The sequence below is a fragment of the Balaenoptera musculus genome, chromosome 4 (genome assembly GCF_009873245.2).
Source record: "Balaenoptera musculus isolate JJ_BM4_2016_0621 chromosome 4, mBalMus1.pri.v3, whole genome shotgun sequence".
Classification (NCBI taxonomy): Eukaryota; Metazoa; Chordata; class Mammalia; order Artiodactyla; family Balaenopteridae; genus Balaenoptera; species Balaenoptera musculus.
The window spans coordinates 74,329,727-74,342,942 of NC_045788.1; the positions used below are offsets into that span (position 1 = coordinate 74,329,727).

Genomic DNA, 13,216 nt, shown 5'->3' on the forward strand with positions numbered 1-13,216 from the left:
CCTTAATGAAAAAGAAAAATAAATTTATGAACTTAAAAAAGAAAAAAAATAGGCAGCCGAGAAACAAGCTCTAAATGGAAAGAGAAAATGGAAGTTTTCTAAGGTCACAGATTTGGATCAAGAAGCTCCCAGGAGGAAGCTTGGAAGTTCCTTAAGAAAGTGTAAGTGGTCCTTTAATGACCAACTAACAGAAACCAGAAAAGCCTAGAAAAAACGATTAGACTTTTTTTTTTCCTTACGAATTCTCATTTTCAGGATCAAAAAAGAAAATAGGGTGGGAGTGGGATTGTGATAATAGGCAACAGGTGAAGACTTTGATCTCTGTGCGCCATGGTTGATGAAGGGGGTGGCGAGGAAAAGATGACCACTATTTCGCAGATGCTGGTAAGTGGTTAATTGACATTTATACTGGTTATTTTAATCAAGAGCTGATTTTAGAGATGTCTAAGGGATCAGTTCCTCTCCTGGCCATCCATGTCTGTTGTCACAGACATCTGAGCCTGGGCGCCAAGCCCCAGTTCACCTGGTGCCACCTACCCAAACCATAAGCACCATGGCAATGCTCAGGAAGGTGTGGATGGTGCTGGAGGTTTAGCCTTCTCAACCCGAGCTGGTAAAGTGATGGCCAGTACCATCACCCTCACATGTTAAAGCTGAGACAGTGAGGATGTGCCAAAAGGCCTTAGGACTAGGGTGGAAGAGCAAGTCAGAAGGCTTTACCCATATGAAGGAAGCTGTTTCCTAAGTCATATGGTAACAAGGTGCAGCCCATATTATCATCCTGATACAGGGCGAGGACGTGGTTTGGGGTAAAGCAATTAACTGCTTCCTGGAACTGGCAGTTCAAGACAAATGAGGAGGGGAAATGCCCTGGACCAGGACAGACTAGTGATTCAGAGCTGGTGACAGAAGTTCCTGTGAGTAAACTGATGCTGATTATAACTAAGTTCAACACTCTTGTGTGTGTGGGGGGGGGGTTACCCCAAATTAATCATGCAGTTACTCTGTTTTAAAAAGAAAAATCCAAAAAAAGCATGGGTGTTAGAAAGAAATGGAGAGACTGTATGATGTGGAGGAAATAACGCTGACTTGAGATCAGGAAACCTGAAGGTGAGTTCTGCTGGTTCTGCAAGCAACTAGCTTGAAAACATGTGCAAAATCGCCTCCCCCTCTTTGGGACTCGGTTTCCTCATCTGTAAAATAGAAGGCTGGAGTCAGTGATCTCTAGGACACCTTCCAGCTTTAAGAATCATTGATTCTAAATAGCCACTTTAAAGAATTTTAGGAAGCCTGCCAAGAAGAGTGTAAAGATCAAATAGGAATTCCAAAATGGACACTTGGTGTTTTCCAAACTGTGCTCCATGGAACACTAACAGTGAATACAGTGTTTCATTTTTTTAAAAAGTGTTCAATGTCAAATAAGTTTTGGGAAATACTGTGTGCTACGTTTCTCTTCTTAGAGATGGACAATGAAAACCAGCATGTTATATGGTTAAGTCCAGCAGCAAGAATCTCTCTAATCTTGTTTAATCAATGTTTTCCCAACTCCCCCCACCCCCGCATGGAACCTTTTTTTGTTTTAGTGCCATATTTATAAATATCTCTGGGAAATAGTATCTGTTCTACTACATGCCCCCAACCCCAAATCTAGCTCTAACATTAATAATAGTATTTTTAAATTGCACCAGAAGCAGAAAGAAAGCAAACTAGGGAATCTCTATAATAGTTGACAAGCATGGGTGAAAAAATATGAAATCAAAATAATTTTTCTAAATCTAACTGGCAAACAAGACATTTATCGTCCACTAGAACTAGAGATCATCTGCTCAAGAATCGTGTAGTCGTGCAAGGGCAAAATTCTGGGAGCCACAGTGTGCAAAACAATCTAACAGGTGTGCCCGGAACACCCACGGGAGTCACCCTGAGGCTTCCTGTCTGGAGTGCAAGGTGCCGCCATTTCCTTGTCTCTGGGGTTTTTTGTGTATAGTACTGACTACTTATTTTCTGGCTTCTCTGTTTTGTCTCAGAAGCCGACTTCCTGGTTGTCTGGGTCGGACCCATTTCTGAGGGTGGCCTGTGTCAGGGTCAGCTGTCTCTGCTCCCACTGACCAGGATCCCCATGTACCCCACAGCAGGCCAGCTAGTGGGACCTCTAATCAAGGGCGGGGTCATTGACTGTGTAACGGATTGTGGTGGGGAGAAGAAAAGGGCGTTTGTTTGTTATGCATACAGAACCTGTTTGGAAGCGGGAAGCCATTAGGATTAATCAATCACTTTCCTAGACAGAAGCATCTATAGGAATGGAGTTCTCGTGGGTCCTCATTTCTTAACTTTTGTAAATGATGTGAAGGAAGGAGTACAGAATGACACGACAAACTATAGGAGGTACTAAAATGGCAAAGAGTAAATAGCACTATGTAATCTCACAAAGCTGAATGAATAAAATTGCATAAAATTGCCAGGGGCTTGGGGGCAGAATGAGGTCACTGCAGATGGTGGAAGCAATGTGGCCAGGCAGGTGAAACACCAGTAACCTGGGGACAGGTGAGAACCTCGGAAAAATGGTCAGAATTTGGGAGGTCCAGAAAGGGGTGGTGTTAATGATTGAAGTTAGTGGGGCCTGGGAATCAGGTAAACATGGAGATCCGGCCGGGGTTGGCCCTGGTACCAGATTGTTCTGGCAGCAAGCAGTGGGGTCCTAGCCCTCAAGCAGAGCCTCGGTGACAGGACGTGGTCCCAGGAGCGCTGGTCAGAGTAAGGCAGGTCCTGGGCATTCCTCTTCTGATCCAAATAAGACCTGGACGTGATTAAAAAAAAAATAGTGCAGAGGTGCTTGTAACATAAAGCAGTAGTCCCTTATCCCCCTACTGCCACAACCCAAAGAGCCCCTCCATGGGGGCAACCATTTTTCATACTTTGGGAGCTAACTATGTTACCAAGCAATATGCCTATACCTGTAACCTGATTAATCAAAGTCAGACGTAATTTATTGACTCCATGCTAAGAAATAGAGAAGGTTTAGCTTATTTACATGTTCCTCCATCCACTTCCCAATTTTTGATAGTTATATATATATGTATATTTTTTTTAAATTAATTAATTAATTTTTTTTTGGCTGTGTTGGGTCTTCGTTTCTGTGTGAGGGCTTTCTCTAGTTGCGGCGAGCGGGGGCCACTCTTCATCGCGGTGCGCGGGCCTCTCACTATCGTGGCCTCTCTTGTTGCGGAGCACAGGCTCCAGACGCGCAGGCTCAGTAGTTGTGGTTCACGGGCTTAGTTGCTCCGCGGCATGTGGGATATTCCCAGACCAGGGCGCGAACCCATGTCCCCTGCATTGGCAGGCAGACTCTCAACCACTGCGCCACCAGGGAAGCCCGCTAGTTATATTTTAATATTTAGTTCTTTTTTGATTGCCTTTACAACTTTAAATAATACTCTTGAATCTCTGTTATCAATTCTAGGCTACATCCCTTCACTCCTTATTGTTGGTATGGGAAATTAATATTCTGTGTTGTGTTTTAAGATTAATGTATTAGGGTCATATTTATTTTATGTGTAAAATATTTTTACAAGGAATGCTTTAGTTATCTTAAGGGAATCCCTAATTTTAAGGGAATCTGAATAATCCTTTTATATTTGTGTTTTAGAGCAATATCAGGGAAGCTATAAGTTGATTATTAGCAGGTGAATGGGCAAAATCTCATGAAAGCTGTAGTTTACAGCTTGAAGTGAACACAGTTTCACTCAAACACACACTCTACTAAAAATTTTTTTTTTGTCTTAAGATTGCAAGTCAAAAGGCTTTGGAACTTCAAAGACAAACTTCAGTATTCTTGGAAATTTCTTGCTCGTTTTAGCAAACACTTAGAAACTCCCCTTTATGATGACAAGAATAAGTTATAGCATTAACTTAAAATTTATTGCAACTGATATATAAATATTTGCTAGCCGTTTCCTTATTGACCTAACAAATTTAATGGTTAACTCACCTTTCAGGTTTTCTTATTAAACTAATCGAAGCTTCTAACATTCAAGCCAGTCCTGAGTGAAGGTCATGGGACTTTTGTTTCCCACACTACTACAACAAAAATATAAGTGCCTTTTCTCTTCCCTCTACTTCTCTTCCCTCTTTTCATTTCCAAATAGCCATTAGCTATAGCTTTACTCTTACTTCGTCAAGGTAGATAATATTTGTATTCTACTTTGTAGCTATAGTTAAGTCCTCTGTGCTATGTCTATAGGTCAATCTTAGAAGCTAAAAAGCAATAAACATATATACTACTATGACTATGTAGCTGTTCACTGAAGACCAAAGTGGTGGGGTAGAATTCCATTTCCTTTACTGCTATTCTGATGTGGTCCTTGTATCATTTAGGGGAGAATGTTCCGAATATCACGGCCAAATGGGTTAATTAAAAAATTTTTTTATTAGTTGTTTAAAATCCTGTCATATTTTAGTTTGCTTCATGTTTAAGTGTTGACTTCCTTGTTCACTTTTCCTAGAGTTTCAATAAGCTTTTTTTTCTTGTTGCCAAAATATGCAGTCAGCATATTCTTAAAATAATTCATACTGTCCATTGTGTTGAATCCAGTTCCTATCCAGAGGCATCCCTACTGGGGCCTCCATTCTTCTGCTTCAATCCCTACTGGTTTCTCTGCTGTACAACTGTTATTCTGGGACTTCATAAGTTCCTGAGTTATTATCACTGCTTTCTGAATCATGTGTTTTTCTCCTTCACAGTTTATATCCTCATTTTGCTGGAGTAGTTGCTTTAGTATCTTCCTCAGAAACCATATGTGGGGACTTCCCTGGTGGTGCAGTGGTTAAGAATCCACCTGCCAATGCAGGGGACACGGGTTCGATCCCTGGTCCGGGAAGATCCCACGTGCCACGGAGCAACTAAGCCCGCGCGCCACAACTACTGAGCCTGTGCTCTACAGCCCGTGCTCCACAACAAGAGAAGCCACCACAATGAGAAGCTCACGCACCACAGCGAAGAGTAGGCCACGCTTGCTGCAACTAGGAAAAGCCCGTGCGCAGCAACGAAGACCCAGCGCAGCCAAAAATTAATTAATTTAAAAAAAGAAAGAAACCATATGTGGGAGGTAAATTTTCTGAGCCCTTGTTAGCTTTACTTTCACTTAACTGGTAATCTGGCTGAAACTCTAGTTTCAAAATAGCTTTTCCTCAGAATTTAAAAATCAGTACTCCATTGTTTTGTAGCATTCATGGTTGCTGATGAGAAGTCTGATGCCAGTCTAATTTTTGTTCCTTTGTAAGTGTTCAGTTTTTATCTTTGGAAACATTTAGGATTTCTCCTGAAATTGCACAATGATGCATTTAGGTGTGGACTTTTTTGTTGTTGTTTACTTTATGGGATATTTCAACATAGAGACTTTTGTCTGCCTCAGTTTGAAGACATTTATTTCTATTGTTTACCTGGTTATTTTCTTTTATTTTCTCTGTTCTCTCTTTCTGGACCTCCTGTTAGTTGGATGTTGTAACGCCAAGATTTCTCCTCTATTTCTCCTATTCTTTGCTCAAAATTTCTACCCCTTTATTTTTCTGTTCTAAATTCTGGGGTATTTACTTAACTTTATCTTCTAGATCTTCCACTGCATTTTTTGTTTTAGTGATCATGTTTTTAGTTTCCAAAACTTCTTTCTTGTTCTTAGATTATTTTTTGTTTTTCATAGCATCTCACTTTATAGGTAGAGTATTCTTCTTGGATGTGTCTGGGGCCACTAATTAGTGTTTTCTTCAAAATTCTCTTCTGGGTCCTGATTTATATGTTTCTTCCAGCCCAGGTTGTTCTGTTTTTATCATGCATGTATTTGTTGCTGGTTTTTGTTACACACTTGGCGATCTTTGGTTGCTGGTGTGGATCCCCTGCTATAGTGTATGTGGGTCTGTTTCCCTGATGGGGTTCTTCCTTCATGGGAGAGCTGACTGCAGCACATTTGTGGGTGTGGCTGGCTCTTGAGGAGGGCTTCATTTGGCATGTGAACAGCCACACTAGCAGCCCTGGTTTTCCTTGGGCAGTTTATTTAGATCTTCTAGAGAAACATTCCAAGGCTTTCTTTTCCTTCCCTTTTACTCTGTATCATTTTCTCTATTTTCTATGTTCGAGACATTTGTAGAAACTTTTCATCTACTTAAGGCTCCCCCTCCTAATCCTCTTTGCTTATAGGCATGTATCCATTTTTCCCCTTAACTACCCTTTTAATAGGATCTTGGGAGGGAGGGGAATGAGAAGAAAGAAAATGTGCCTAGCATGCTATTTTAAACAAAAAGACCTTTAAGAATTACTTTTCCCTTATTTCAAAATGGTCACTATAGAAAATTAAGGAAGTAGAGATAGACAATAAAATAGAAAATGATCTGTTTTTCCATCACCCAGCAATAACATTGTTAAGATTTTGAAACATGTTCTATTTCCTTTTTCATTTTTCTACACATCTATTTATCTGTTTTTTTCTTTTATAACAATAGCATCATACCATATGTCCTGCTTTAGAATATGCCTCTGAAATTGAAACAATAGCTTTGAAATCTCTTTTCATGTCACAACATATCCCTGACAATAATGGTGACCTGGTATTTACTGAAAGATGTATCATCACTTACTTAGCCAATCCTCTATTTTTAGACATTAGGTTGTTTATAATTTTCACTATTATAAACAAGCATTTATAAACATTTTTGGATAAATCTTTACTCATATCCTTGACTGTTTACTTAGGATACAACCCTAGTAGTGGAATTGCTGGGTCAAAGTTTATGCAGGTCCCCGCCTTGGTCCAACATTCACAGTACTCTTTGAAATAGCTCTGCTTTAACTTTCTGGGCCCAAACTTTCACTTCACTCCACTGCACTTGAGTTCCCTCAAGCATTATAGCAAGGGCGTTAAGAGTACAATTTTTGGAATCACACAGACCAGGGTTGAATCTTAGCTTTGCCACTTACTAAATGTGTGTAGGCTATTTTAATTAACCTCTTTGAGCACTAGTTTCCTTTTCCATAAAATTGGGGAAATAATTCTACTTTTCTGATGTGTGTGGTTGTTGTGAGGATTAAACAAGATAAAAAAATGCATGAAGAGTGCTTAACACAGGCTCTGTCAGGTTCAAAGGGTTCATAAATCTGTAATGACGGGGTTAGACCCATTCCTCTCCCTAAGCCCTTGCGAATCTTCCTTCAAGGCCACATTGAAGATGCACCCACTCCTGTGGGCTTGTAGAGCACATGTGGGCTGGACCCACATGTGATGCTCAGAACACATTGTCTTGTTGGTTTCCTGTGTGTGTGTGTTTGGACTGAAGCGATGTCCTCACCGTCCCGCACTGTGCTGTCCCTCCTTATTGTGACTAACTAACTGCTTTTCATGAGTGTTCATGGGGAATAGAGTCCATGATGAAAAGGAGCTTGCCACTCCGTGTTGGTAGCGTCAGGATGGTTCTTTGGTGTTTGTTTAGAGCCCTTTGGCAGCTCAGGAGCTTTGAACATGGTAGCTGGCTCTGAATATTGGTTGAGACCTGCCCCTGGGACCCCTGCACCCCAGTGTAGTCTGTGGGCAGCAGAGGAAGGGAACTCTGCTGAGCAGGCAGTGGTGGGCACTTTGCTAAGGCTGAGCCTCTCCTGGATGTTGTCCATCTGGAAAGCAGAGCTCAGAGCTCAGCATGTGGCCTTGGGACCTTTGTGTGGCCTGCCAGATGCCTCCCTGGCCCTCATTACTTTGCACTGAGCCATAAGATGCTTTTGTAGCCAATAGGGCTTTCCTTCCGAACTCACCCAACCCACAAAGGTCCCTTTCATGCCTCGAGGATGCCTCCCCAGTTGCCAGGGGAGATTGAGAAGTACATTTTGCAGAGCTGCATATGGGAGGGCTTGCCCTGGGATCCCTTCCAGGAGAGGGCCCCGAGGAGGGGCAGATGATTCATGGAGTATGCAGCTCACCCTTCTCTCCCATCTGGGTGTCTTTCAGGAGTCATGGCCGGCTTCAACATGGGGGGCGACCTCAGGGAACCTGCTGCCAGCATCCCCCTGGGCTCCCTAGCAGCTGTTGGCATCTCGTAAGTTCCCCTCGTGGCAATCAGCTGGAGAGAGGGAGAGAGAACCCCAGGCAAAAGAGGGGATTGCTCCTTTTGTTCTAAGAGTGCCCCAACTGTGACCTATCTATTCTATATTCCAATCCTCCTTTTAACACTCAGCCAGCTGGAAAATTCACGTCTGGTGGGTTCAGACGATTGCCCTTTCCTACCCGCTGCCTGGGAATGCAGCACGGAGGAGGGTTGTTAACCAAGATGAAATCCTTTCTTTCCTTTTTCCTCAGACTCCTGTCCCTGCCCCTCCCCCACCCCCATTTTGAACTTGGGCATTTTGTAACCGTTGAGTTTCCAGGGTCATTGCAGGGAATATAAAGAGGAAGAATTTTGCGATCAGACAGACTACGATTTACATCCCAGCCCTGCCGCTGATTGGCTGTGTGACTTCAGGCAATTTACTTAGCTTTCTGAGCCTCCTTTTTCTTCTCTGTAAAATGGAGGTAATGAGAGCATGTGTGCCCCATAGATTGTGGAGGAGGTGCTGTGTGACAGCATGTAGTAGGGACTCAGAGGCTGACTCTCCTCTTCCCCCGGCTCGCCTCCCTGGCGCTGCCCCAAGGCTGTCAGGCGTCCCTGTTTTAGTTCACACTCTGCCACCCACGCAAGCAGGCTGGGTGCCTTGGGTCTGTTTCTGACCTTCTAGAATCTTCTGTTTTCTCTCTGTACACGGGAAGAAGCTCCTCTGCCTTCACTGGGCAGGCGTGAAAGGTAATGAGATCCCAGACATGACAAGGGCCCAAGAGGGTTAAAGTGCCTGTATTATTTTAACTGTGATGTTTTAAACAATATTACTGTGTCTGTTTCACCGATGCTGAGTTTGCTTTTAGCTTGTCATGATGGCACTGTTGCTTCTAGCCAGGTACACAGCACCTGTCTCTATTTTGCGCTAAATAAGGTGATCTCATCGGGAAGAAAATGAGGCTGACAGAGAGAAGGTCGGGTATCAGGCAGGAAGGGAAAGAAAGAGCCCTGTCTCGGTTTTGGTCACAGCTGGGAGGTCCCGGGAGGAGCCTTTAGCCCATCCTCCCGCTGTCCAGATGGGGATGAGGCCACAGGGATCATGTGACTTGATCGAGGTCACAGGGCTTCTGAGGGCAGAGCCAGGTCCCTGCTGGCCTTTCACATTCGACTTGGCTCTCTGTCACCTGGGGGCCAAGGAACAGCAGGACGCCGAGGCCTGAAAGATGATCAGCTTGTTCTGCTGCAGGATAATGGGGTGCAGGGCTGACTGGCAGCCCCGGCCTGCGTCCTGGCCACCTAGAGGCCTGGTGGGCCGCTGCTCACCCCCAGCAATCTCTGTGATGTAAGAAAGAGGCAAAACAATGATACGTTTATATATATGTGTGTGTGTGTGTGTGTGTGTGTGTGTGTGTATATATATATATATATATATATATATATATATATATGGAATATGCTAGAGGAGAAAAAGTACTGGAAGTGCCCCACCAGACAAGCTGGGGAGGCTTCATGATGGGCCTTTCTCTGTCCTCTGGACAGGTCTCCTCGGGAACCCGTAGGCTGGGTGGGGTGGGGTGGGTTGGGGAGGGGGTTGGGCAAGGGCAGGTGGCAGCTCTGCTCCGCTCTTGGGTTTCTTGCAGGTGGTTTCTGTACATCGTCTTTGTCCTCCTGCTGGGCGCCATCTGCACCCGAGGGGCCCTGCGCTATGACTTCCTGATAGCAGAAAAGGTGAGTGAGTCCTGCACTGCCCGACAGGCTCAGGCTGCGGGTCATTGATCGGCTCTGAGCAGCGGTGGCTGCCTCCCCCTTGCAGCCCTGCCTGGGGATCCACGTAGTCTCGGGCTCAGGACTGAAGTACGGCGGCCAAAACCATGGGGAAGATACAGGTCCTTCGTATGGATCCCTAGACCCGGGTAACAACACCTGAAAAGGCACATGCATGCAGGTGCTAAGTAATGGGGACACAAGCATCCCTTCATGTCGAAAATCAGGGCAGAAACAAACAATCTGGTCCCCCGAAATCCCCAGCTCCAACAGCCCTTCATTTTTGCCGGTAGCCTCCCCTTCCACCACAAGCAGGAAGTGCTACTTGCAGGAAACGGGTAAGAAGGAGGAGGCTGATGGATGGAAAAGAGGGTGGCAAGGTGGAGGCAGGTGGCGGAAGCCCAGCGCCAAGGTGAAGGGCGGTGAGAGGCAGGGCTGGAGGCCCCTCGTCCCCTCGGGCTCCCCAGGGAGGTGGCCCCGGCTGGATTTGGCTGCAGTGTCTTTGTTTCCTGAGCCCTGCACCCTGCCCGCAGAAGATTAGCGAATTCCTGATGTTCCAACAGCAGCCCCGTAACAGGCTGGAGGTCATGTGACAGTCAAGGACACTCACTTGGCATCTCTAGAACCCAGGAGAATAAGACTTCCACACATTCTTCTGGAAATCCCCAAAAACTCCTATCTTCCTTCAGTTCCCTGGGGGAAAGTGGGGCCCTGAGATTCCTGTCATGTATCAGAGAGATGCGCCAGGCTAGGGAGGATTTCTCACTCAGTTAACTCCTGAGTATCACTGCTCATGTGTAGGAGAAAGTACCCTTTTCTCTGGTGTGAGGCTTTGCGAAGCAGCCTTGCAGATACATGGAAGGGCACTGCTTGGGGCAACCTGGGGCCGAAGCTCTGAACTTACATTTTACAGCTACGTTTGGGCTTGATTTTCACATTACCACAGGTTTCTTTTTCAGGCATGTAGACGCCGGTGTCAAGGTGATATTTGTTTTTGGGAGATGGGGGGTCTTGGCCTTACCGTGTAAGCAGGTTTTAAAAGGGGGAGCAGTTCGGGTAGTGAGAGCGCTGACACCCACCTCCCAGGGCCCAAGGTCTTAGACCCCCCGAGGCGAGCAAGGTTTACTCTTGGGAGGAATCAACATCAGCTTCCCCCATTTATACCTCCGTGCTCGCTGCCATCTTGCGTTTCATCTCCCAGGGGCCTCTTCTCTAACTGTGGAATGAAAAGCTTGGCTGCATCAGAGGGATTAAAGGCCTCCAGGAGCAGCTGGGCCTTGGCCCGAGGGAGCTGCCGGCTGCTGTCTGCACCGTGCCAGTGGCCAGCTAGCTCTGCCCCTTCACGAGCCGGTTCTTCCTCGTGGATTCCCCCACGGAGGTCCCTTCAACCACCAGAGACTCTGATCTGGATGGAGGGAGGCCAGTGATCCCTGGGCGGGGTCTCCTCTCTCCGCTCCTTCCCCTGCTTTGCAGGGAAGCTAAGAGCGGGTGTGTGGGAGCATGGGCAGCCTGTGTCCGAGGAAGGCCACAACAGCAAGCGAGTAAGAACGTCCTCCACGGACAGCGCAGGGAGACTTCGTGGGTGGAGATTCCACCACTAATAATAGACTCGTGAATGGGTCAGGGAGGGGGGTGGAGTTTGTTTGAAATGCCACCTGTCCCAGGCACTAAAACAGCTAGGCAGGCAAGCCCTTCTGGGGTTGGAGACACCTGCCAAACCGTGCCTGGCAAATGCGTGTGGGAATGTCACTACGTGCATACCGGGTGAGAGGTGGACAGTTGGTTTTTGGGGAGGACAGGAGACTGTTTCCCGGAACAGGCTGTTGTAAAACCTATGAAAGAAAGAAAAGATAGTGTTCTTGATTGTCAGTAGCAAGCAGGGGTCAGCGCAGCAAGTGAGGGAACAGAGACGGAACCAGCCAGGGCAGCTCCACAACAGCAGCGCCCAGGTGCGCTGCCCTCTGTGGTCCCCCTACAAAGGGGACCATGTGGGATTTCCCCCCCAAAGCCATGAAACCCGGCTTTTCTCCTTTCTTGCCCTTCAGCATCCCTCCTTGGGACTGACCAGGCTGCAGTAGCAGGGACTATACTTGGGCAGTAAGTTGGGCCACAGACAGTTGTACTCATGGCACCTGGAGGATGGGAGGGTGCAGCATGAGAGGCTGGCAGGTACAGGTGTGGCCTCCTCACGTGGTCCCTTGACACAACCTGCCACCCTGATGTGGTTTTAATAAACCGCTCATCTCTCCCTCACATCTTAGCTGTGGCCTGGGTTCTGAGCTGGCCCCTCTCTGAGCTCTCCTGGGCCCGAGGAAGCAAGGCCTCTTCCGTCTGGTCTGTGTGCCCCGAGGGCTGGGCACGGACCTCCAGCATCCTGCCCCTTGGCGTTCCTCCTCATGAAGCTCCTCTGAGCACGTCCCTCTCTTTCTCGCGAGCTTTTTCTGCCAGAACAATTATCTTCAGTGGCCGCTGGCTGCCCTGGATTCCTTTCCACTGACCTGCAGCTGGTCAGTTCATCTGTTTCTTGCTGGGTTTCCTGCAGCTTCTCTGATCTATTTCTAATTATTTGGCTTCCCAGCCCATGGTTTCTCTCAGAAGTTTCTTTTCACTTTATATCCCTACCCCAGAGGAACTTTTTCCTGGATGTTGGGTGTCAGTCTCACTAATGTTACACTTTCTAAAAAACCCTGAGTATGTCAAGGTGGCTCTGAGGTAGTCTGTGTAAAGCACAATACCTGGTGCATAGTAGGTGCTTATTACATTTTGACTCCCTACACACTCCTTGTGGGGATTCCCTTACAGATAGGATACATTTTGGGGTGGGGACATTTTTTCCTATGAATCTACATGTTTAACTGAATAGGAAAAGCCCCAAAAGTGTCAATCCCAATGTTATTCGGTTATAGAAAAAGGAGTTGTATAAAGAGCAGGTATTAGTAGGGGTAAAATTAAATAGATTGAATAATTGTTTCAGAATAAACTTGTATGCAGCCCAAGAAAAAATGCTTATTACACATCAAAAAGACCAAGTATTTTAGGAGCCCTGGGGCTTGCTAACTAGCAAAATAAGAACAGACTAAGTAGGAACAGTACGCTCAAAGCATGTTTGTGAAACATGGGGTATCCTGCGGGGAAAACTCTCATCACCCTTGGATTAGACAGTCACGGCTTCCCACGTTCACAAGCTACGCCTGGGAAGTCGGGGTGAGGCAGGGCTCGTGGCTGGGGGGATGAGCCCAGCCCAGCATCCGCCGCCCAGCCCCGCCTGCCTGTCCTCTGCTCTCCATCACGGACACAGCTCTGCCTCTCAGGAAGTGAAGCCAACTTTGTTTCCTTCTGGAAAGTGTCTATCAAGTGAGAGAGAAAACTTGCCTGAAAGTTGCGA

General features: G+C 46.2%; 1 protein-coding gene across 1 annotated transcript in view; it reads left to right on the forward strand.

The window, feature by feature from the left end:
* The window catches only part of SLC12A8 (solute carrier family 12 member 8), a 141,032-nt gene that overhangs the window by 92,016 nt on the left and 35,800 nt on the right, over window positions 1–13,216 (forward strand). The window contains exons 7-8 of the mRNA XM_036851538.1: window positions 7,986–8,073; window positions 9,708–9,795. Of these exons, the coding sequence (XP_036707433.1) occupies window positions 7,986–8,073; window positions 9,708–9,795 (176 nt within the window). The remainder of the gene's footprint in view (window positions 1–7,985; window positions 8,074–9,707; window positions 9,796–13,216) is intronic.